We start from the raw sequence: 24,991 nt of genomic DNA on the forward strand, positions 1-24,991 counted from the left end.
TGCTGAAACCGCCTCTTCCAGGGCAGTAGAGATCACCTTTAATAGCGAAATTGTAGCATTGCCTTGATAGTTAGCATATCCATCTAAGATCTTGACGCAAGCTCAGCCGAGTTGTATAGGGTTCCGCTGGGGCTTTCCCTGTGTACGGTGCAGCTCATCGTTCAGTTTGGTCAAAAGATATAAAGGTCTCACTTCCAGGGAAATTTTTCGCTGTGTTGTGACTCTTTTGAAAAGGTCATGTGTTTCGTCCGAACATAATGTTGTCGGGTATTGGAAAAATATCAAAATGAATGCTAACCGGAATGTGCATCTAAGCATAGGACGGGCAACATATTTCTCCTTGAAGACCATGTGCTTTTCCGTCTACAGGGCAAAATCGAAGAGTAAGTTCCGAGTCGGGATTCACGACAAGCAAAATAAATGGTCGTACCTTCTCTCCCTGACGGTGCGAGATGGAGAAAGCGGAAAGGTCAGTACCAAATGTGGACCATTGATCCCACCATTCGTCACAATGTGGACTGGTTTAGAACCCACGGCAGCAACTTGTTGGGTAGATAATCAGTGTAGAACCAGGTTGGTCAGAATCTCGTGATTACATATGTATGTGTGCGTGCTGGCTGGAATATGATCTCTGCATTTGGTCTGGAGTTAGCTGAGATAGATGAAGCAGATGATCGTGATAAAAATATCACCTTGAGTGATGCAGGGAAGGGTTCGGAGATATTGATGACACGATTCGTATATACGGGTCTTGGTAGGAGAGCTAGCGGCATGACGAGGTGATGTGCCAGTAATTGAGGTCGAAGATCGCGTGTCATCATGATCGTAATGGATAGATCGTTGACCAAATCAATGAGTGGTTCTCAGTAGGAGAGGGACGAAAGTATCACGGTGAAGAGGACACATCAGTGTATCGTCTGGGACTCCGGGAGAGCGATTTCGTACAGGACGGGCACGCCGATCTGCAAATCATAGAATTGGAGGTGCCAACCTACATACAACGATGAAAGAAATATAGTGACACAAAGATAGACCAACGCTTCTTATCTGTTGAATCATAAGATCCTGTGTCAGCCTGTGTACCAGAACGTCGGATGTGGCATTCTCGACAGAGATAGGATCGGCGGGAGGAAGGCAGATTTGGCAGGTCAAGGCGTGAATATTTGAATTGCAAGGGCCTGCTGTAACTGCACGCACAGACATCAGTAAACTGGTGGAGAAATTAGAAACGGATTTATGCCCATGTATAGTACATAATCCCGAGAACCAACATAATTCTGCTATCGATGATTATGTTGTTTTATACAGGAAAGACGAGTTCCTGATTTTCCGACAAAGGCTTGTGACTCGGAAAAGATCCTCAAATCACTCAGACTCGAACTTGAAGTGAATGTGAAGCCAAAGTTAATGGTCCACCTACACCGATCACATCCACAACTCATCGGAAATAATATCAGCAACTTACAACCTAAGTGGGACAGGCAATAACTTCCACCCGACGAAAATGTGCTCGACAAAACGACCAATACCAAATTTATGAGTCGTTTTATATCTAACACTTCCTTCTTCAAATGCGTGATCTTGAAGACCATGTCAACAACTTATGATCTCAGTGCAGCAGACCATGGCTTCCAGACAATGAAGATGTGCTCGACGAAGCGAACGAGGCCAAATTTATGAGTCGTTTTATATTTAAATACCTCCTTCTTCAAACAGGTGGTTTTGGAGACAATGTCAACAATTTACAATGTCGATGCGACAGATGACGGCTTCTAGACAACGAAAATGTGTTCGAGAAAGCGAGCGACACCAAACTTATGAGTCGCTTCAACTCTAAACACCATTTTCTTCAAATGAATGATTTTGGAGGTACTGTAGAGATACGCACCTAAGTTCGTCACACTGTCACACGCCTAGCGAATCGAACCTATTTTGTGTGACGGTCACACCAATTTTGAGGCCATCGAACCTAAACTGTGACATATGGTAAAAACATGAAAAAAAGGTCTAGTGCAGCCAAAAATCCTTGTACTGAGTGTTTGCAACGCATCTGCGCTTTCCACGGCCCCCAGCCTCAACCTCCTTAGACCCATTCACTGTAGATTCAAGCTCCGTGTCATCCACTGGCAGTACCACTTGCTCATAGCTCTCTGACTCGTTGTCTACCAGCAGATTACCTGATTCATCAGCACTATAGCCATGAGGGACACTTGATTCACCCAATACAATATGCTGCAGAACAACATCCATGGAAACATTGCTCAGGCATGCCAAGGATCCACACTGACAAGACTTTACAACAACATACAGGGAAGCTGTTGTGTTGCCAGACAGACAGACAGACATAAAGTTAGAAACGAAACTTGTAAAGTGAGCATTTCCTGGTCGAGCGTAAGGATCAGCATGCTTATACTTACAAAGGAATGTGTTTGCCTAACAGTCGTTGAACCTAAGCGCAGCCTGTCACATGTCACACCCCCCTGCGAACCTTCGAACCTAACATTCATTTGGTCACACCTCAATAGGGCCAAACCTAAGTGCGTATCTCTACAGTAAGGTTAATAATTTAGAACCTATGTGTAAAAGACAATGCTTTCAGCATCCATGCGAAAATGCTGTACCTTTGTGCAACAGCCAAAATATGTTCACCAAGTGAGCGGTGCTCAGTTTCTTCCCTGCTTCAAGCCTCGATACAACGTTCTTTGGGATGTCTCATGACTGGCAGTGGTATACTACTTGTAACACCGTCTCAAAAATTGTAGCTTGCCACATACACTGTATCATTATGTCATAGTACATTAGTTCGGAACTTCACAGCGGGGGTGTCATAGCTCACTTTGGTACTCCACTTACCATTTGACAAAACGAGTTGTATATTGTGCCATGCATCAATACCATTGTGCCTTTATACCCTGCAGGGGTATTGCTTATATATGAATTTAAGACCTGGGTGGTTGAGTGTCTCGATCGAATGACGACATTGACATGGGGCAACATTGAGTATTTACACTGGCTTCTGGAAGCCGGAGGGAAACACTATGAAGAGCCTGCAAATGAACAGAATCAGCCGACTATCGCTATCCTAAAGATCCATCCAGTGATTGACATGAAGACTAGAAAATGCAGAGACCTCCATGATTGTGCTATATTTCTTGAACTCAGCCTGTTAAAAACAAACAGGCGGATCCATGATCTGTAGCTTAAAGGATGGTATCTGGAATTCATTCATAATTGTTGATGATGTCGGCAAATCCTCAGATATTGTTGTGTCATGGCAGTGGTGTGATACACAATTACTCGCAGTCAGGCATTTCACACCAGGCAGGTATTATCAACTCATGATATTAATAGCAAACTACAGTGACGAAGATAGGAGATGGTTGAAAAAAGGACAATAAATTAATGGATATTTAGTTCAAGTCGAAGGCCACATCATCAATTCGTGCCCTCTGCCTTGCGAGAGCATTCATGGACATGTTAACCCTTGCCTCATCAGTAAGGTCCTGACAGCGGTTCCTTCCAAAACCCTTCCTGAACAACAGAGGTCAGTTGATGATTGTCAAAGGTGCATATGCCCCACCTAGTCCACCATTCGAGAAGTCTGTTGACCCTGTGCTGTGCGTCTTGACCAGGGGGCCTTTCGAAGAAGTCCACGATGGTCTTCCAGAATTGTATGTAGTCGAAATCACCATTGACCAACCACCATGAGGTAATAGATGACAGTGTGAATTGTACCTGCCAGCGGTCATCATTGATCCTCGGTCTGGTGGACAGATTAAGTACTATCACTTACCTGACAGGCGATGTATGCGATTAACTGAGGTGTAACCTTTTCCATTTTGATAATTTGTGCGACATGCTTCTTGACCTTGATTCCAGAATAAGCCTTCTTAGCGCGTTGTCATGCATGGTATGGGTACCATACCATGACATACGTAGACAAGAAGTAATCACAGGAAGAGTATACTAAGGTATACTTCATTGTATTACAGGCTTGGTTTCATTTATGACAGATTTACTTGTACTTATATTTTCAGATTGTTAGTTTCCTTCTCTTTCTTTTTCTAAGGCTTATTCAGCCATCAATTTACTCAGTGAGCCACAAATATGTTACTTAGTGTGTCATGTGACTGGCAATATGCTGATTTGTAAGAATCCTTCATGATTTGTCATGCAGTTTCCATTTGTTTCTGTCTGTTTCCATTTCTTTCAGACACAGATCCTTCAGTGAGCCATCAGACATGTTTGTAAGCATGTCATGTGACTGGCAATAGGCTGATTTGTAAGGATTTGTCATGATTTGTCAGGCTTTGTCATGCTTTGTCATGATTTATCATGCTTTGTAATAGTATTTACTATTTATGTATATTAGATTGATAAGCAGCTGATTCAGCACTGCCAAATGGCATGGTTAGTAAGCCAGTGACTTACTAATGCTGTGATGAGTCATGCTTAGTAAGGGGGGCCCCAAAAAGGTATAAAAGGAGCCCATCTTGCACCTACTAAATATAACTTCCCACTTTCCACTCTTCTCTCAAACTGTGTGAGACCCAGTAAGATTCTGAAAGTGCAGGTTAAATAGGTTGCCTTGAAGTAAGATATAAGACATTTCTACTACTAGTTATATACTACCTAAACTAGAGGTTGACTATATAACACTGAGAAACTTCATATCACTGAAATCACAAGAAAGACAAGAAGAGGACACGTCAGTAAATCCTCCCAAGAACTCACACGTTATCTACCATGAAAACTAGAAAAGTCGTAGACCGTGTACTTAAGAACTGGCAAGTAGTCTTATCCCTGTATAGTTGTGTTGTCACTATATACGCGTTCCATATAAGACCCTTAGGTAGCAAGACAGCATCTGTTGTTCTTGATGATATCTGTGCCATCACCATCGCCTTCGACGTCCTTTGCTGATGAGGGAGATGTAAAAACAGCTTTGTAGCTCTGAGAAAAAAGTAGGATTAGTGCCATCTGTACGAATCTGCTGCGACGAACCTGGAGCAAGATCTTGCCCTTAAAGAGACCTTCTTCTAGATTGTCTGAATTGGCAGTGTACTTTTCATATAAGTACGCTGGAAAAGAAAGATCTGTTATGATATATCTCTCTGCATGATCTCGAATCCCTGCCCTTACACTGATAAACAGTTAGTGTTGCTTGCAATCCAGAGTGCAATACTTACACTGGGTTGTTCCAGTCCAGCTCAGCCGATGTCATGCATGGTATGTGATCCATACCATGACATATACACAACAGCAGTGACAGGGAAGGTAGAAGACACCTGACTGATTCCTATCACCAAGTTACCTTTATCATTTTTCATTTGTTTCTTAGCTAGTATTTTCACTTTCAAACTTCGCTCCTATTTTTTCTATGTATTTCTATTTTGTTCCATGAGATTCTATCTCTTTCTATTTTTTCTAGGCACATTTAGCCACCAGACTTTCCTCAAGCCACCAAACATGTTAGTAATCATGTCATGTGACTGGGAAATACTCTGATTTGTAAGACTCCGTTCGGGAACTCGAATCTGGCTAAGTTTCGACGAGATTTTGAACTTCGAATTTAAGTAAGCTCGGAGTTTGAATTCTGCACTGTCATGCTACAGACTCGAGGATCTGAGCACGTTGCACACCGCACACCGCACGCTGCAGAGCTCATTGTACAATAATACCAACAGTATGCTTTCGCGTCTTTGGCACCACCAGGACGACGCTACTAATTCCGATGACACGGGTGATCAGTCAGATGATAGAGATGTGGAAGATGATAGAGATGATGAGGGGGATCCAAATGACGCAGAGAAGGGAGATCTAAAACGCCTGCAACAAATCATCAATGTGTTTCAGAACCTGATGGTATCGGCCGCTGGAGTGGTTGACATCGCAGTGGACGCCTATAACTCCTACATACAAACCCACTATGAGAAAGAACCATACCATACCTCGGCGCTATCAGGGATCGCTTGGGTCAACGAGCTCCTTACTGGCCACCCTGAATGCGTGCGATGCGAGCTTGGCGTCCGCCGCCATGTTTTCTTTGTATTATTGAATGTGCTTCGTGAAAGCGGAATAGACAACTCAAAGAATGTGCTGCTGGAGGAACAGCTTGCTATCTTCTTATATGCCTGTGTCACTGGGCTTTCTGTACACCATCTTGGTGAGCGTTTTCAACGCTCAAACGACACTATATCGAACTACGTCCTCCCATGACTTTGAACCCGGCTGTACTAACTCAATAGCTCCTTTCTAGGTATTTTAAACAAATTTTGATCGCATTCTCATCTCAGCCGATCTATACCACGTATGTCCGTCTCCCCAGTCCACAGGCCCCCCACTCCCCCCACTATCCTCAAAACCAGGAAATTTTACCCGTACTTTGCCGATGTTATTGGCGCCATTGATGGCACGCATATCGCGTGTCACCCCACAGCATCTGATCGTCATGCTGCCCGTGACTGCAAGGGCAACTTGACACAGAATTGTCTTGCTGCCTGTGATTTTGACATGTGCTTTATGTACATGCTGAGCGGTTTCCAGGGGTCCGCAGCAGACGCTCGTGTCTATCACACTGCGCGTTTGATGGACTTCACCATTCCACTGGGGAAGTTTTATCTAGCAGACGCCGGATTCGCTGCATGCGATGAATTGCTTGTACCCTATCGAGGTGTACGCTATCACCTTGCAGAATGGGGCCGTGCAAATCTTTTGTATGTCGTTTCTAATATTTTATTCTTCTCATACTTATCTGCCTTTGAGGCCTTGCAATGCGAAGGAACTCTATAACTTGCGACACACAATGCTTCGCAACGTTATCAACATATTTTTGGCGTCCTCAAGAAATGCTTCCGCATCATTCTACTTCCCCCTGAGTATAACTCAGAAATCCAGTCTCGCATTCCTCCAGCTCTCTGCTTGATCCACAATATAATCTGTATCCACGACCCTAACGACTTACTGGACTATCGACACGTTGAGTCAGACGAGTGGGGGCCTCAGTACACCGGTACACTCGCTGATGGTCCTCCAACTGAAGCTGCGAGGACACGTGCACATGAACATCGCGACCAACTCGCACAATCTATGTGGTTAGATTATCTTGCAGAGAGACGTCGAAGAGGGGAACCAATGCCACCTGGAGTGCAGGACTAATTCTTAGTGTAGCGCTATTCTTCTTACTGTAGCACTTTTCTCAATGTATCAAATTTTTCGTAAGATGAGTCGTTCGTGGCAGAGGAAGAAACACCATTCTGGTTGGATGCGGAGTCGGGAGACGTGATACAAATTTTTCGTAAGATGAGTCGTTCGTGGCAGAGGAAGAAAACACCATTCTGGTTGGATGCGGAGTCGGGAGACGTGATACGAATTTTTTGTAAGATGAGTCGTTCATGGCAGAGGAAGAAACACCATTCTGGTTGGATGCAGAGGAAGAAGCATGGTTAGCACCAGAACGATAACATGATGTATTTAGTACTACAACAAATTGTAGCGTAGTTAGAGCTCCTTCGCCTTCCTATAGTCCTCTAAATACTGCGCAAGAAAGACTTTGCATACGATATCACGTTTAATGTTGAGATACGAATCAGCAACACAAACATCAGCTTGAAACAAATTAATCATAGTGACAATTTCATGCGCGTCGAGATCTTCTTCGTCCTGTACCTGTAGAATGGCTTTTTGTTTGCGGAGGGGGACAGGCTCAACAAAATGACTGGAGACCGTCTCCTGAAATGCTGTCGTTGCATTAGCGATACTATCAGCCATCTTTCCTCCCAAGCCTTCCAATGCTGACGGCATTGATAGATGCTGCGACTTTGACGACGACTTCCCTTTGGAGGATTGCGGTGGACGGGACTCATGATGCGAACTGTCGTCCCCTTCAGCTTTGCGTTTCACAGCTGTCGAAGATGCAGGAGTGGAGGGAGCAGGGCGACTTTGCATGATGTTGAAACTGGTTGGGGTGATGGGCTGTGATGGGCGTGACAGGAGTAGAAGCTGTGAGGGGAATGGAGATGGGAATGAGGGGTGCGATGGGAGGACCGGATGTCCCTGGCTCAGCGTGCATAGTGTCGTTATTGTTGTCAGTAGTAGGATGAGCGTTGAATTCCACACGGTCAAGTGCATCCTCCAGTGACGCCATCATGACGTCACTGGCTTGGTTGCGCTGACATGATACCATGTAGCGCCTCATAATGAGGCCAGCCCTTCGTCTTGTAAGGCTTTGCTTGGGGGTTGTGCTATGTATGTAGTTAGCACACGGCATGACAGGAAATGATAAAAAAAACATACCCTAGTGTAGTCTGCCCAGATCGTCTCTGATTCACGTCCGATATTTGCACCAAGCTCTGGACTGTATGAGATTCCAGAGGCGTGCGCTATCTTGTAGATGACTTGATACAACTTGCGAATCTGAAAAGTAGAGATCAGTACCGCCAGCAGCCACTCAGTAGAAATAAGTACGTACTCGTGACCATTTTGTTTGACATGCCTCTGCAGTCTTTGCAGCGCCTTAGAATAAGGCAGAAGTCAGATGAATACGGCGTGATATCTGTGGCAGGACTCACCTTGCATTACAGGCTGTTTCACCATCTCCACAGCAGTATCATTCCAGAACGTCTTATCGAAATTGAGGTCATCTCCCCCTTTCGATTTGTGGCGATGACATAGTTTATCAACGCCGTCTCGTCGCTCTGCAACCAAACGCAACGATCTTTCGGTTCCATCAAGGTGGCATCCTGTTGTTTTTTCGAGTTCTTCTTTGTCATTAGAGTCGTTTGGCTGCAAAGATGGTCGCAATAACGAAAGCATCGGGTTGGGGGCATAACCGTATATGATATCAAGGTGTGACATGTAATCAGTCACATTGAACGGCAATCCGGCAAGCTTACTTAAGTAAATTTGAAGTTCAAAATCTTGTCGAAACTTAGCCAGATTCGAGTTCCCGAACGGAGTCTAAGGATTTAACTTGACTCATCATGTTTGGTCATGATTTGTCATGCTTTGTAAAACTTGCAACTGTATTTGTAATCCACTTTGTCATAAGGCTGATTCAGCACACCTAAGGACTTGGTTTGTAAGCACATTCTTACCAATCCATGTGATGACTCATGCTTTTCATTTTCATTCTTTGTAATACTACACTTCATTTTGTATGTACATTAGTAAACAAGCTGACTCAACACAAGTTTGTAAGCACATTCTTACCAATCTATGTGATGAATCATGCTTAGTAAGATGGCCTCCCAAAAGGTATATAAGGAGCCCATTTTCACCCATGCAATTTAAGCTTCCCACTTTAACTCTTTCTCAAACTGTGTGAGAACCAGTAAGATCTAAGTGCAGGCCATTCAGCAGCCTTGAAGTTAAGAATAAGAAACATATATTCAAGTTATATACTACCTTACAGGAATTGACTATATAACAAAGTACAGCTACCTAGCTAAAGTTTATCAGCACTACTTTCCTCTCTCTTTTTCAGGAAGGGAGACACGAATCACAAGACACACTTCACGAATCCACGGGCACACACTTGCCAAAACATGTGCAAACTTCACACTCAATATTTCGAGACCACGAGGTTTAAACTAACCAAGGAACAAGAAGGAGAATATTGAATGACATTCCTCCCAAGAACTCAGCACGTTATCTACCACAAAAACTAGAAAAGTCGTAGACTGTGTACTGAAGGACTGGGCAAGAAGTCTTATCCTGTATAGTTGTGTTGTCCCTATATACGTGTTGTATATAAGACCCTTAAGCAACAAGACATCACTGGAGCCCAACCGCGAGGGAGGCTTCTTTTTGTTTGAAGTTTTTAAACAACCATCGCACAAAGAACAATTCACTTAGAACTCACGTAACCACCACCGTATTCACGATTTCCTCGACACCCACGAAACAATCCACTCCGTCCATTCAGACGGCATGCATAATGACAAATATGACCACGTTATCTATATTGACGCTACCCAATCCAGGAACTAAGGCAGCACCTGCCAAGTTCAAAGGGGGCTTTTCTGAAGTCAAGGGCTTCTTGAAACATTACGAGAAGCTATGCGAATACAATAATGTAATCCTAGACTCTGAAAAGTGCGAGTCAATCACACAGTACATGTCCCATCATGTTACTGAATTCATAGAGGGACTAGCCAGTTTAGGACTCCCAACTGGAATGCACTTAAAGCTGATATATTAAAATATCACGACACAGATCTAGACATGAAGAGATATAAAAGAAAAGATCTGACATCTTACGTAAAGACCATGCGGGACAAGAAAATACCTAGTCTTACGGCTTGGAAGAAGTATGTAAGAGGATGGCTAGCACAAGCCAAGAAGTTAATGAGTGAAGAATACGCAAGCTATTTCTGGGAAGGAATATACAAACGACTACGAGCTAAGATTGAGTCTCATCTGATGTCAAGCGAGCCAGACAGAGATTTATCCCAAGCCTTCCCAGTAGAAAAAAGTAACCGCAGCAGCAGAGAAGCTTTTGCATCGAGACAGATTTGATGCAGACCTACTAGTATCCGAGGTTGACTCAGACACCAATTCAAACTCATCAATCGAGGAAACTTCAGAAAAACAGCTCAGATTTGGACTTGAGTGAGTCAGAACAGGATTTTTTTCTAAAGAACCACAAGTCACAGACCCATAATAAAAAAAAAGTACCAAGAAATCTGCCTGCAAAGACAAGCGGGAGAGCAAATTGAAACCACCGAAACAAGCCCCTATCATGCCAAAGTCCATCGAGAACACAACAAGTGTTGAGCTGCTAGATGAAATTGAGGGGCTTATTAAAAGAATGAACACTATATCACTCGAGGATCCGGACTATGCTCTACTTTACTATAGGGCAACACACATTGATCCCACCATCAGAGAGTTAATAGCAGCTCCAATTAAGAAAGGAGAAAACGCTACAAGGACAGACTACAGACAACAAAGTAGTTCTACAACAAGGAAGAAATAGGGCACAGCCCAGGACACAATTCTATCAGCCACCCAACACATCATTCGACGAACGAATCTGTTTTGGATGTGGCGAGGAAGGGTCACAGCATACCCAGGTGCCCACAAATCAACAAGCTAATCACAGACGGCACGCTTGCAAGAATGAACTCGGGAAGAAATCAGACGACCTGACAGAAGGCCAGTAAGACGACTCCCCGAAGAGAGCATCATCGAAGCCGTGAAACGAGAAGACCAAGTGCCAGTGGCGCACTTCATCAAGGTGCACACTGAAGAAAGAAAGAGTCCTAGTCTTAGTGAGAAAAAGAAAGCAGAAGAAAGAAAGAAGAACGGTGTTGTGACAATCATACCAGCGCTAGGCGCATATGAATGTCATAGGCATATTTTGACTTGCCTAGAAGAAAGAGTAAGACGCTAGTCACCAGTGCTATTCAGCTCCCAAGCTATCCACTTTGGAACCACTTTTCTCCCATAGCGCGCTACCCGGTCTGACGTCTAGGTGTTCCGCCCTCCCATGTCCTGCCTATGTCCACCTACCTCCGCTGGTGCATTATATTTCCTTAAATGTCGCTACTCATCAGTCGCAGGTCTTATTACATGTGTCCTCATGCTCCGCAGTGCTGCATGTTCTATTACCTGTCGCTATGTTGTGCCCTCGCCAGTGTCGCTACTATACTCGCCTACGCATCCCGAACCCCTACGCAGTATGATAAAATGACCCGTCCTACATACAGTACAGTACTTCCCTTCCCCAGACCTTTGCTGGTGTCAGAGTCACTTTAGTCGCTATATCTTAGTTTTGGTCCAATCGATTCCGCTCTTGCTAATCTCTCCGATCGCGTGTCACTTGACTTGCTTTAAAGTGTGCGTCGCTAAAGTTGCCTCGTAAAGTTTGATTTTCGCAACGTCGGGATCGCTATCGATAGTTGAGCTATAATCTAGTCGCTATCGGGCATTCCACTTGCACTATCATACCTTATTCCTCGCTTTCCCTTCTTTTGATTTCTTCTCACTGTCACTAGTCAGACGTCGCATAGCACTATCACATAGGACAACTTGCATAGCGCTACTTACTTATACGCACGTTTCTCTGTCGGAACTCACTTGTTGCTAGTCGCTGATCGCTACAGCGCTACTCTTTGGTTTTTGGTCCTTAGGTCGCTATAGGTTATTAGCCCTTCGCATCATCGCTACCCTTGCATATTTGAAGGGAGTTGCTTCAATAGCAGTCCTCTTGGGTCGAATACTACACTCGCGCCTATTTGGATAAGTAGCGCTAGTTTCTAACCAGCCTAGTCACTATTACTCTTTCACACGGTTGTCCTGCATGATTTGGGAATCATGCATGGACATGACTACTAGGTATCCCCCTAAAGACAAAGTCTGTTAGCTTAGTCCTCAGACTAGTCAACCCATACCTTGGTATCAAACCTTGGTTTAATAGTTTCAGTTTTCCCTCAGTGATTCATGAATCCACCATGTTTTGAAGAAAAGTCATATGTGAGATGGGAATCACATAATGACCTAGTTGATATGAGAAGCAAAATGAAGGTTAAGGTATTGCCTTTCCTTTGGCTTATTCACTTTGGCTAGAGAAACCCATAGAGAAAAGTTCAAAGCCTAACAAAAACCTATCTAAAAAGTCCACGTATTGTGTACTATTATTTGTTCCATTATTTCTGAGTTGTTTTCTCTAGTGTTTCTTTACTTTACTTTTCTATTAGGATGCTCTGACTAATCCGATGCTTCATAAAATTGTACCTACAGGGTATGATGTCATAATGATGTCATAGGACTTCACCTACACTCCTGCAGGTATTTTGTTGAAAGATATCATATCATAGTGATGTCATAATGATGTCATGTTCCATGGAATTTGCTAGAACATTCCAATGACTCATAATGACTCAGAATGATGTCATTATCCCACCATGAATATTCTGGAATGTTCTTTTGCACCTGCTAGAACATTCTGCTCCAGTTTTTGGGATATTCTTCTCACATTCTGGAGTCATTACATCACCTTTTTACTTACATAATATTCCCGCACAAAATGTATATAAGGAGAGCCCATTCTCCCCCAAAAAAATAGATCTCCCACTTATTGCATTCAAGAATCTCCCCTTGAGCAAATTGAACTCTCACCTAAGAAGCTTCAGTCTGAACAAATTGCTGCTTACAAAGCCCATTTCCTTTGTAAGAACTGTCCAGACAAGTGCAGGGAAAGTGTTTCCCTTGAGATTACGTAAGTTTCTTGCAATAGAAACCCAGTTTTGTGAGACCAGTGTTCTCACCACGTAGTGTTTACTGACCAACACGAGCTTTGGTCATCGTTGTTATTTGTGAGACCAGCGTTCTCACCAGGTATTTGTATACTGACCAACACGAGCTTTGGTCATTGTTGTTATTTATCATTGTTTTTCTATTTGTCATTTGTTGTTATTTGTGAGACCAGCGTTCTCACCAGGTATTTGTATATTGACCAACACGAGCTTTGGTCCACGTAGTCACATTTGAGACCAGCTTCTCAACAGTTAACCGTATATTCAGGAAACCAGTTCAAGTGTCTAGACGGTATATCCTAGACAATCCCATAGTTTCAATCAGAGATAATAAAGCTCCGGCTAAGTTAATCTAACTGATTGGTTTAGCGAGCCTCCCAAGAACTCACACATTATCTACCACGAAAGAAGAAAAGTCGTAGACCATGTTAATCGAGGACTGGCAAGAAGTCTTATCCAGTGTAATTGTGGTGTCATTACATTCTTACACGTATTTATATAAGACCCTCGGTTATCAAGACAACGGCATACCTTGAAGAGTACCACAGTTCAGACACTGAGTCAGAAGAGACAGACGACGAAAGTAGCCGTCTCAACGAAACAGATAGCGAAGACACTGAAAGGGAACTGTATGCGTTCCCCGTTGAAAGAACAATGAGGAACTTGACTCAAGGACGACACAATCGATATGACAAGGTTTTTCCTCCGGGACAGAGCAAGAACCTAAGGAAAACAATGAGAGAGAAAAGAAGAGAGAAAGCGCACCTAGTCCCACTCCCAAAAGAGATCCTCCCAAAGCTAAGTCTAAGGGCGCTGAGCCAACACCAACAATGCCAACAAGCAACAGGCAAGCAGAGCCAAGGGAAAAGAACAAAAGCCTAGGGAAGAATTGGGACAGTGAGATATAGTGATGGATGATGTGGATGACGTCCAAGTCAATAAGAAAACTGCAGAAAATGACCACAAACCGAATTTGAACTCCGACCAGAAGATTCTGGCGTGTCAACGCGTCTCTGAATTAGTGTCCAAGTTAAAACCTGAAAAGATTTTAGATACAGTCCTCAGGACTCCTATTTGTTTAGAGGTAGGAGAGCTCCTGGGAACGTCACGTGAACTTAGTGGAATTTTGGCAAACACTATCAAGCCAAAGTCTCTAGGTATCGACCCTAAAATAGAAGCTCATTCTGTGTGGACCAAAACACGCGGATTACTAATCAAGATCGCAATGCACTGTGATGGTCAAGCCATTAACGCTATTATTGATACTGGCTCTCAATTAAACATTGTTAACAAACACATTTTGAAAACAATCATTAACAGACCCATTGATATTGCTAAAAGTGTATCCATGAACGACGCAAATGGTGGTGAAGGCAAACTTAGAGGGTTAGTACAAAATGTGCCACTCAATTGTGGAGGTGTTAACACTCAGGCAAATTTGTTTGTCGGCGATCATGTGCCATTTAGCTTATTGTTAGGCCGCCCATGGCAGCGCGGGTAACTATGTGTCCATTGATGAACGAAAGGATGGAACGTGGTTACTTTTCAAAGATCCACTCAATTTAGAAGTCCAATACACATTACTATGCACCCCCGACAGAAATGATCCTAGCTGGGACTTTGAACCGTCCACCTGGATCAGCAGTTTAAACGATTCAACTTATTTTTATGGAATTAGCGAGAAATTACCCAATTGGGATGAGAAAAGCTTAAATAATCGAATTTCCGGCAATTCCCAGCAAACCACTCAAATAATCAAAAACGTGCTGAAAGCCAAGAAGGGAATTCATAAGCGGTTTGTCAGCGAAGTCCTGACTTACTCAGACCAGATCGAAATAAAACAAATTCAGAGGTCCATAAAGGAGGCCCAAAATTTAAGTCCCTGCCCCAACGCCTTTTGGTCCCACATCTGAAAACCACAGCGCGAGGCATCCACAAATCGACAATACATTTTTCTTTAGTGGTCAAGACCACGGCCACAAACTCCCAGACAATGCCAGATCACGTGTTCGACGAAACGCGTGCGGAACTGGCCGATTTCCTTTTCCAGAATCCCAGCAACTTCCGGTTCACCACCACAATCCACAACGACATGCTCACCCTCTCATTTCAGCCAAGTCCGTTGTAGAGACTCGCGTTTCTGCAGGCACATATGGGCACATTTCGCACCTTTTCACAACTCATGACAATTGGCCTTCAATGCACGACTTGCACCATCAGCTACATTTGACTTCTATCAGGTCCCTAGTCGTTTTACACATAACGCGCAGCTTTCCCGTGAAATGCGCCATAGGCGCGGCACTTTCCCGCACAATGCGCAGCATTCCCACATGCGCACCTTGCGCGCTTTCTCGCGCTTAAGCGCCCTGCAAGCGCCCTGCATTGCCCTGCATTGCCTATCATCCAGGAATGTCCCTCTATGTCCACCCACCTCATTGGTACGTCATATCCCTTGCCTCGTGGTTTGTAACAAGCATTGCAGTGTCATTACATGTCATTACGTATTCATAGCACTTATTGCTCCTATCCCTTCCGCTTCCGATGCGATTTCCATAGTATAAAGTGGCTGACTTACTACTCCATCATTATTACTCCCCTTTGCTGTACTTCCCTTGCTATTGGGTTTTACCTCAAAGTAGTAGTCACCACTTGGGCACACTTTGTGTTTCCAATGGTTATCGTTATCCGCCTATACTAGACCTTTATCCGCGCTCGTTATAACACTCGCTCTGCGTTTGCACTTGCTTTGCACATCCGCTTCCTTGTCTGTTTCCTTATCTGGTATTCTCCGCACAACGCGCGCCTTAGCGCTCACGTTCCCACGCTCGCGCTTACCTTAGTGCGCTTTCTTGCGCTTCGCGCTCACTTCGCTTTTCTTCTTGCGCTTTCGCACATCCATCGCACTTCAAGGGTCTTTCTTTCATCTGGTTCTGTGTTCAGTAGCAGTCCCCTTAGGGTCGAATGTTCTTGCATTCTGCGAGTATAGCAGCTAGGCAGAGCCAAGACTCACTTATACTGGTTGAGCATTTTTAGATATTTCATATCAGCCCAGCCAGGTTGAGATCGCCTCACCGTTCTCTCCACTGCTTGACCCCGACGACAATGATATTCCTTCCCCCTCATACTCGCCTGTCCACTGGGACAGTGTGTCCACAAGGCAAGATGGCTCTATTTTAACGCCGGCTAGTGGTCTCATTCCTGTTAGCAGCTCTCTTTCACGTGCTAACTCTGTAGACTCTGGCCTGGGGAGCTTCTTGACTGAAGAACCTCCCAGGCAAGTCCTGACTGACGGCACTCTCCCAAATGGCGCTGTGGTGTTCAAGCTCGGGCTAGCCTCGCAGAACCCCATTTCGCTATAGGAGTCAAGCAGCCTGGATATCCACATCACATCCATACACCACTTCCTTGCAAAGTCTTGATGCACCCGACTCACCTATGTGGCGCTGGTCTATGTCCAACTTGGCCGATATGGATCTGTGGTCTCGGTCTCTCGCAGAAGAGCCAGGGTTGTCTTAACCGTCCCTTGCTCGTCGGATCGGCCATCGCGCACCTCGGCTGACCGTTCCGTCCCATCGGTACCGAATCCTCCCATGTCCTACCCATGTCCACCTATCTCCATTGGTGCGTTTTTAAGCTTATTTTACTGTTACTGAACGAACAGCAGGTGTGATTACATGTATTCCCATGGCCGCAGCACTCGCGAGCCTTATTACATATTGACCCGAGTACCTCGTGTTTTGCTACTACTCTTGCCTGTGTGATTCCGGACGTTCATGCAGTTAGATAAATAGGACTCAAGTTTCATATTATCACTTACTTCCCTTCCTCAGACATACCTGGTTACCGTTGTAGGAGTCACCTTAGTTAGTCTTTGATCGTGCAAATTGATCCCCCTTGCTTTTATCATCAGACATGCCTTGACCACTCTAAGTGCACTCTATCTAAGGTTTCTTTACCTAGGCCTTGTGAGATCCGGACCGCTACCAGTAGTCTTATGTCGGCAACCTATACCTAGTCTTACCTTGTCATACCTAGTTATACCTGGACTCTCCTTACCTCGGCCTAGACTTACCTGCCGCTCATCGGCATTGGACTCCTCACCTCGCATCGGTATCTTGCATCAGTGTCTTTCATCGGTATCTCACGTCGGGTTGTACCATCAGTATCCCATATTGCGTCGGACATTCTCGGACTTGGACCTTCGGTCGGTCGGATATCTCAGGTCTTAGATCTTAGTTTCTTCCTTTCTCTTCCCTCGCACTATTAGAAGGAAGTGCTTCAATAGGAGTCCCCTTGGGTCGATGTACTGCACTCGCACCCATTAGGATTTAGTAAGTTAGTTGGTATATTCTAGCTGACTACTATTTCTTTCACCACACCGGTCATTGCTAAAGCGGCTTTCCGTTAAAATTCCTTGGATAGCCTTGAAGCTGAAATCATACATAAGACAAAATGAGAACAGGCTTGCAAGTTGAGGCCAGTAGACTATTGTGCCCTATCTGTTGTGATGTTCACCATACCTCAACTTTGTCTCTTGGTCACATGGTCTAAACATTTGCCGGTCATTGCCAAAGCAGCTTTCCATTACAATGCCTTGGATAGCTTTGCAACTGAAATATACATAAGAAAAAATGAGAAAAGGCTTGAAATGTGAGGGCACTGCACTACTGTGCCTTTTCTGCTATGATGTTTGCTATACTTCAGCCTTGTCATTAACACCTCTTCTAAGTGCATATTTGCAGGGATCAATGGTCATTTATGTACAACACAAATTTCTTCTAGAATACATAGACATATTTAGCAAAAGCATAATTGCATCGGTTCTATAAGTCTCATGACTACCATGCCATGTACTCATGAATTTACTGATGGAAAGTTACTGTGGCAAAAATATTGCACTGATACATTAAGCCAGGTAATACAAGGGATAATATATAACGAACCAGGCTACCGTGTCGTATTAATGCAATAAAATAGGATAGTTAGCAGACAGATGTAATGCATTAACCATGATGAATGATGTAATGCATTTTTTTCGAGGTGTGTTGATGCATTAAATTGACCTAATGCATCATATCTCGGATTCTATTTATGTAGGTGTGTCGGTGCTATACTTTGTTATATAACTTGATGGTGTTGGGTCCTTCAACATGTTTGCTCGTGCTACCCACGCACTGCCAGTGCCCACTCAATGACTCGGGGCCTTTCATCTTGCCAGTGCTTGGTAATCAGACCATTGGGTTTGAAATTGTGATAACTTGGTGCGTTGGAAGTTAGTAGAAGAGCCACGGGTCAGTTCATTCATCTTATCATTGCTGCAGGGTGCTCATTATAACTTATAGATTCTGTGATGAATGGGCTACAGGTCGTTTGCTGCATCCAAAGCGCTCCACAAAGATGGAGATTATTTCTGCTGGCACAGACTTCAACATATCACTGGGCCACGGTACTGTACAACAACTGCACCAGTTATGCAGCATTGACCTTTTCATAGGAAAGCTATCACTACTAGCTATTTCCACCAGTGTGCTCGTGTGAAGGGTATCAGTGAGTATGTAAATATTCGCACTGGTCTTCCCGACGCACCCGCATCCTACGAGTGCGCTTTATCGTCTTGGATGTATGTGATTGATTATTCTGTTTCTCAGTCTTGCTGATGATGACAGCGACAATATGTATACATTTTTTATCACGAGTTGATCTTGACTTCGAAGGAGTTCATGATGCAGGTCACTGCAATTGATACTATGTGACTAGGTATGACAATTTGTCTTACACATTCATCTTGGGGAAAATTAATGATGATTGTAGCTAAATTTTGTGCGTGTTCTACTCTGTCAAATTCAAGAACTTCAATGATCGTGGAATGCACCAACAAGATGGTTGAAAACTCCCCAGAAGAGCTGGATAAGAATCACAAGTCGCAAAGGGAAGGGAAGAGTACGTGGCCGATGACCTAATGAAATAACTATTTTATTATACTTGTTCAGGTCATGCGCATCAAGAGGCAGCGAAAGCTCTCGAAGTCCAGGGGTCGAGTGGAAGCAGCTCAAAGATCATTGTAACTGGTCGCAATATCCTGACCTTGCAGGCAAAGTTGGTTAGCCATCTAGAAAACGAGTCGGGATATGATGCGTATATCCATTCATAGCTTGCTTGTGTATTTCATTTTATATTTTTTGTTGCAACTGTCGCATTCTGAGATAAACATGTGTGTACAATGATCTGTCACGCTGGTGAATGCCGGAGGGCGAAAAAGCCAATTCTGAAACATCCTTTCAGTCAAGTGGTAGTTTTTGCGCTTGAATTTTCTTTAGATCTCGTCAAACAGCACAATTGAGGGACTTTCAGATGCAGTATAACAATTGGTATTTACAAAAACAACCTGAGCTGATGTACGATCCTACAGATAAGTTGACATGGTATACTAGTAGACATCGAGCACCAGCAATCGAAAACAAGTCTGTATTCAAACGTGCTTCTGTTTCCTGTCATAGAAGTCCAGTGAACAACTATATGAGGAGAAGTAGTATAGAAACAACGGTCTCACTTTCTGGATTGCAGGCCTGCACCAGCGGCATCAGCCTTCTGTCGCTTGTTGTTTTCTTTATCAACAGAGATGGGCAGGCGTACATGTGCGCCTGATGACCCGATTGCATTAAGAACATGCTCATGTGTGGACGGAACACGGCAGCGTGAAGTTCGACATGGACCTTCCTTGAGCTCTTCCTGACCGGTGATTACACCAGTAAGAAGGTTAGATATGTTGGGATCTGCCATGTTGATGCCAGAGGTGCTTGTGCCAGGAGGTGTAGTAGGCAGTAAGTGATTAAAATATGTCAGCGGTTGTGAAGTTTGATGTGGACCTTCCTTGAGCTCTTCAAGACCGGTTATTACACCAGTAAGAAGGTTAGGTAAGTTGGGATCTGCCATGTTGATGCCAGAGGTGCTTGCGCCGGGAGGTGTAGTAGGCAGGTAAGTGATTGAAATGCGAGAGCGGTGTGTTACTCGGTATGCTACTAGGCATGGCTGTATTACCCGAAAATAGACATGGAATACTATCCAACAGTTCCTGAGTACCGAGCGGGGAATTTTGATAACTAGACAAGTCGGAGGAGTCATACATGAAGCTAAAGTCAAGATCTTCAAGACAAGGTGGGGTATTGGTCATAGTGAATGGGTCATAGGGCCCCAGCAGCAGGCTTGCGAAGATATTGTCAACAGTCTGAGTCATGTCGAAGTTGGAGATGTCGAGCTGGTCAGAAGTGAGAGGGACAATTGGTGCTCCCATAGTGGTGGTCCTAGCGCCTGAAGGTGTTGATTTGACAGTAAACTCTTGGTCGTCCTACATGAGTTGAAGGTAATGCATTACCAGAATGGCAGAAATGCATTAAAACGTTTGATGCATTAATGGTGGGAATTCAACAAATAATTAATGCATTACTTACCGGCACATTGAACTGATAAAGGCTGTTCATCCCCAGCTCAATATCCCCCATATCCTCCTCAACAGCCTTTTCCTCGCTGCTACCCTCCCAAAAAATCTCCTCTGACTTGTTGGGCACCTCATCTGAAGTGGTACCGGGATCCAGTGCTAGCGCTAGCATCTTGTCATCGTGTGCTGATTGAACACGGTAAGTAACATCATCATCACGTACTATTTGATAGATGCTTACCCATTGCCAATTTGATAAAATCTGCATAGGCTGTCTGAACTTCGCCAAACCCAGCATATTGGCCCGAAAATTCAACCCCCATCTCTGTCTCCCCAAGATGGTAGCTGTATGATCCAGTGAGTTATAGGTTTCAGCGTGTGAGAATTCAATACTTACTCAAGAACGATGATTTCTCCCGTTGTTGGGTGTCGTCCTCCTGCAATACAGGTGAACTTAAGTCCACCCGTCTTATGGGACAGGTGGCGGAAGATGTGATCAAGATGTGCTCCAAGTTCACTGAAGGCTCTGCGTGTATAGGTGAGACCAAGTCATCCGATATGAATCAGAACATACCTAATCTTCTCCTCTTGTTCAACTTCTTGCACACAACCAGCTTTGGCTAGTTCACATTTTTTTTTCCAGATTTCAAGGGCTTCTTGGTGCCTTGCTTGGACCTCAGCTTTTATGCCATCGTCTTCAACAGCATATCTAGTGCGAGTGAGGTCCTTTCGTTTTGCAAGCTTTCGGCCACATGTCATGATACCCTCAGCCTTGATTGCTGCATCTGCTTCACCCTTCACGTGCTCATCGTAGAAAATCTGTGAGTATACTTCTACTTCTTGTGGCGCTCGTCCTGATACCTCATCTCCTCCACTCAGAGTTGCACTCACATCAAGCATCCCTTTCGATCCCCCTGCTCGCGCAAGACATGCAACATTAGTCTGCCATCTATACCATACTTTGAGCTGCTAGAAAGTCTCGCAGGTTAGTAATTTGCAACCAAATTTTATGCATTGAATACTTACTTCTTTATGATGTTCCTTGGCATCAGTCAGTACTTCTGCCTGGGCTGTTGTGAGGTCTCCCTCCAAAGGGACACCCATATGACCTTTGTTGCGCTCTGGCCATCACACTTTGAATGTGCACCATGTGACATGAAAGAATACCGTGTATACTTTCGTCTATTGACAAATAATATACTTGCTAAGTTTGCTTAACAGGAATTCTTCCTGTTCTGCAGTAGTCCAAGGCTTCGGCCCTCGACGACATGGCTTTTCTTCCTGTTCTGCAGTAGTCTGAGGCTTCGGCCCACGACGACATGGCATTATCAAGTAGACGAGCGGGATGTAGGGAATGGTAGGTCCAGAGCCAGTGGGGGTGAAAATGAATTTACAGAAATCAACGGATCTTAAAAGGCTCTGCTGTTCTGCTCGTTTTTCGGTGGCTAAACACTAGCGTACCATATATTATTTTCAACGCAAATTGTAGAAGTTAACATTTGATCAAGCTAAAAGGGGTCTGACTCGGTCAGCACACATTAATTAAAGATATTTCGCTGGATGGTAGCACTCTGTGACAGGTACACTACTCTCACATTTTGAATGTATACGCTGTCATGCATGGTATGGAGTTCATACCATGACATATACGAATAGTAGTATAAAAGGAGATAAGTAGAGGAGTGTACAAAGGATATACTTCTTACTTATGTAAGCTTTGTTTCTATTTATTTAGTTGTATTTGTAGTTTCTGTCTCTTTCCATTTGTTCTTGTTTATTCAGCCACTTGATTACATCAGTGAGCCATTCAGATATGTTTGTAAGCATGTCATGTGACTGGTAATATTCTGATTTGTAAGGACTTTCCATGACTCATCATGTTTTGTCATGATTCGTCATGCTTTGTAATATTTTACAGTGCTTTGTAATAATTTACTCATGTACTTTAGTAAGCAGCTGATTCAGCACACCAAAAGGCTTGGTTTGTAAGCATAATCTTACCAATCCAGTGATGACTCATTGCTTAGTAAGGATGGTTTCTAAAATGTATATAAGGACTCCATTCTCACATAATATATTAAGTTTTTCCCCTTCCATTCTTTTCCCAAACCGTGTGGGAACATAGGAATTTGAAGTCAGGAGTTTTCCCACTTTCTGTCTCAACACTGTGAGATCACAAAGAAAGTGAAGGCCTACGAGTTGCCTTTGAAAACAATCGTATTCTTTTAGTCTAGATTGATTGTATACTATCTTACAGGGATCGCCTATACAATAATCTATTGTTTTATCCATTGTTTACGTATTCCGTGCCACATTCAGTTCAGAGAGGTCCATATTACCTACTAGGTTTCAGATAACCTGACAAAATATACATACTCCTTTACTATCAAGAAGTGATCTAGCAAAGAAGTAATTTATTACCCTTTGGCCACCCATGAACACCACGTTATCAACCGAGAAGTAGAAAATCTGTTGACTGTGACTTGAGGAGCTGGCACCTTAGTCTTAAAGAGTACAATTGTGATAGTCATTGTATTCTGATCAACATATAAGACCCTCAAGTAAGAAGACAACGCTCTGCTATGAAGTCAACCACTGCTTATGTTTGACTCTGATGTTTTCAAAGGAGATAATATTTGAGTGCAGCTCAGACTGTAGTGATCTGAATGAATGTGTCAATGTGTGAATCTTGTAATCCGTTGTCTAGTGGAACTTCAACAGCCCAGCACTTGGGGCTTGAAGGGGTATAGTTGGCTTGTCAACAAAATAGTATTAAGCTCAGCGTTGATACGTTGTACAACGGCCCAGGCTAGGCCAACCAAGCCGAACATGATAGTATTACAGCAGTTCACATAACCATCAAATCTCCTGCGTGTAATCCTCTATCATTACTGGTGCATTTCAAATTCGTGCAGCAAGAGTCCTAGACAAACCATGAGGGTGGGCAGGCCACAGCAGCTTATGGCACACAATCGGGGGGACATTCTGTTGCAAACATAATGAAAGTGGTCCCCAAGTAAAAGGACAGTCAAGCATGCTGCAAGCATGGAACAGTAAGTAGGTACAGAACAGTAAGCAGCGTGGAATAGTAAGCAAATGTGACAGAATGAGAGTGGATTGGAGCTTAACTTGAAGTCAAATCAAGAACTTGCGACTTGGCATAGTGACAGAAGGGTGAAAGAGGTCGAAAAACTATGACATTGTGTAGCGCTAGATGGCACATTGAATCGCTCCAGTGTGCCCTGAATTTGGTACCGATGGAAGTCTTCCATGCGTCGTTATAATTTTGAAATCGCGCTTCCAAGAGATTAGTGCAAGTTGGAAATGGGTGGGCAAGATACATACATACCGACTCGGAAATCCATTATGAGGGAGTTTAGGTAGTGCCGAGAGGCAAGGATCATGCTATAAGGTGCACATGCTGTATCCTCAAGGCGACCTTTTGCTCCTGCATATCACATGAAAAGTCCATTCAAGCTTCAGAAATAACTTACTTGTCAGGGGAGGCTACTAGCCTTAATATTGTAAGACAAGATAACTTTTGGCATTGACTCGGACACTGAGGAAACCTGCACTGGCCTGTCGAACAAATATATCACTGAAAAGGTTAAGCTGCACCCAGATATAACACTTACTAGCACTCATGATTAGTTCCGAAGTCACGAGAACAAGCCCTTCAAAGTCTGACAGCTCGAGGAGCCAGTACAGTATTAATTTGAATTGTCATCCCAAAGTGGTAACTTGCCTTACTCGTTGAAACCGGCGTACGGGTAACAGACATAGTACAATGTTCAATATTAACAGTGTTCAAATGGTCATTGCTTATACCTATAGTACTGTTCTCGCTGTTTGCGGCAATGGCACTCGGGAGTCTTTTGGATGGGCCCTATTATGTCAATGTATCCAGTAAGTCCATCACATTCAGAGCAAAGTCAAACGACTAATACATTTTGAGGACATATGTTTTTTGAGGACATATGTTGTTCCCACCTTGCAGAATAACTGTAAGTCATGGGCTAGCGTTGTTTTGTACCAGTCTTCCTGCCCTATCAAAACTTGTGTTCTGGGCCATTCACATCGAATTCACACTACTAATACTTATTGAGGGCATTGTGCCCGCCTTCCAGAATAACCAAGTTATGGGCTAGCGTTGTCTTGTGCAGTCTTCCTGCACTATCCAATCTTGTGTTCCAGGCCCAGTAAGTCCATCACATTCTTAGCAATGTCTTCATCTAACGTGTCTCCAAATACCATTAGTGCCAGCAATGTTCCTAACAACACCGCCAACACTACTACG

The 24,991-nt window shown here is 43.8% G+C and overlaps 4 protein-coding genes across 4 annotated transcripts; all 4 read right to left on the reverse strand.

The window, feature by feature from the left end:
• Positions 1 to 3,410: 3,410 nt before the first annotated feature.
• DFJ58DRAFT_737027 (uncharacterized protein) lies at positions 3,411 to 3,838 on the reverse strand (the record flags this gene model as incomplete). Its single annotated transcript, XM_041386890.1, has 3 exons — positions 3,411 to 3,531; positions 3,581 to 3,735; positions 3,794 to 3,838. The coding sequence occupies 3 exons, from the start codon at positions 3,836 to 3,838 to the stop codon at positions 3,411 to 3,413; spliced, it is 321 nt and encodes a 106-aa protein (XP_041235305.1).
• Positions 3,839 to 4,848: 1,010 nt separating this feature from the next.
• DFJ58DRAFT_737028 (uncharacterized protein) lies at positions 4,849 to 5,224 on the reverse strand (the record flags this gene model as incomplete). The annotated part of the gene is made up of 3 exons (XM_041386891.1): positions 4,849 to 4,953; positions 5,005 to 5,143; positions 5,190 to 5,224. The coding sequence occupies 3 exons, from the start codon at positions 5,222 to 5,224 to the stop codon at positions 4,849 to 4,851; spliced, it is 279 nt and encodes a 92-aa protein (XP_041235306.1).
• Positions 5,225 to 16,121: 10,897 nt separating this feature from the next.
• On the reverse strand, positions 16,122 to 16,802 carry DFJ58DRAFT_848499 (uncharacterized protein; the record flags this gene model as incomplete). Its single annotated transcript, XM_041393644.1, has 4 exons — positions 16,122 to 16,233; positions 16,270 to 16,395; positions 16,487 to 16,630; positions 16,693 to 16,802. The coding sequence occupies 4 exons, from the start codon at positions 16,800 to 16,802 to the stop codon at positions 16,122 to 16,124; spliced, it is 492 nt and encodes a 163-aa protein (XP_041235307.1).
• A 2,926-nt stretch (positions 16,803 to 19,728) lies between these two features.
• On the reverse strand, positions 19,729 to 22,316 carry DFJ58DRAFT_848501 (uncharacterized protein; the record flags this gene model as incomplete). Its single annotated transcript, XM_041393645.1, is given in 12 exon segments — positions 19,729 to 19,771; positions 19,810 to 19,900; positions 19,973 to 20,317; positions 20,340 to 20,604; positions 20,708 to 20,880; positions 20,936 to 21,039; positions 21,092 to 21,220; positions 21,269 to 21,663; positions 21,721 to 21,815; positions 21,842 to 21,876; positions 21,896 to 22,146; positions 22,290 to 22,316. The coding sequence occupies 12 exon segments, from the start codon at positions 22,314 to 22,316 to the stop codon at positions 19,729 to 19,731; spliced, it is 1,953 nt and encodes a 650-aa protein (XP_041235308.1).
• Positions 22,317 to 24,991: the final 2,675 nt, after the last annotated feature.

This window comes from Suillus subalutaceus (genome assembly GCF_016647625.1).
Source record: "Suillus subalutaceus strain FC151 chromosome Unknown DFJ58scaffold_317, whole genome shotgun sequence".
In the NCBI taxonomy this organism is placed as follows: Eukaryota; Fungi; Basidiomycota; class Agaricomycetes; order Boletales; family Suillaceae; genus Suillus; species Suillus subalutaceus.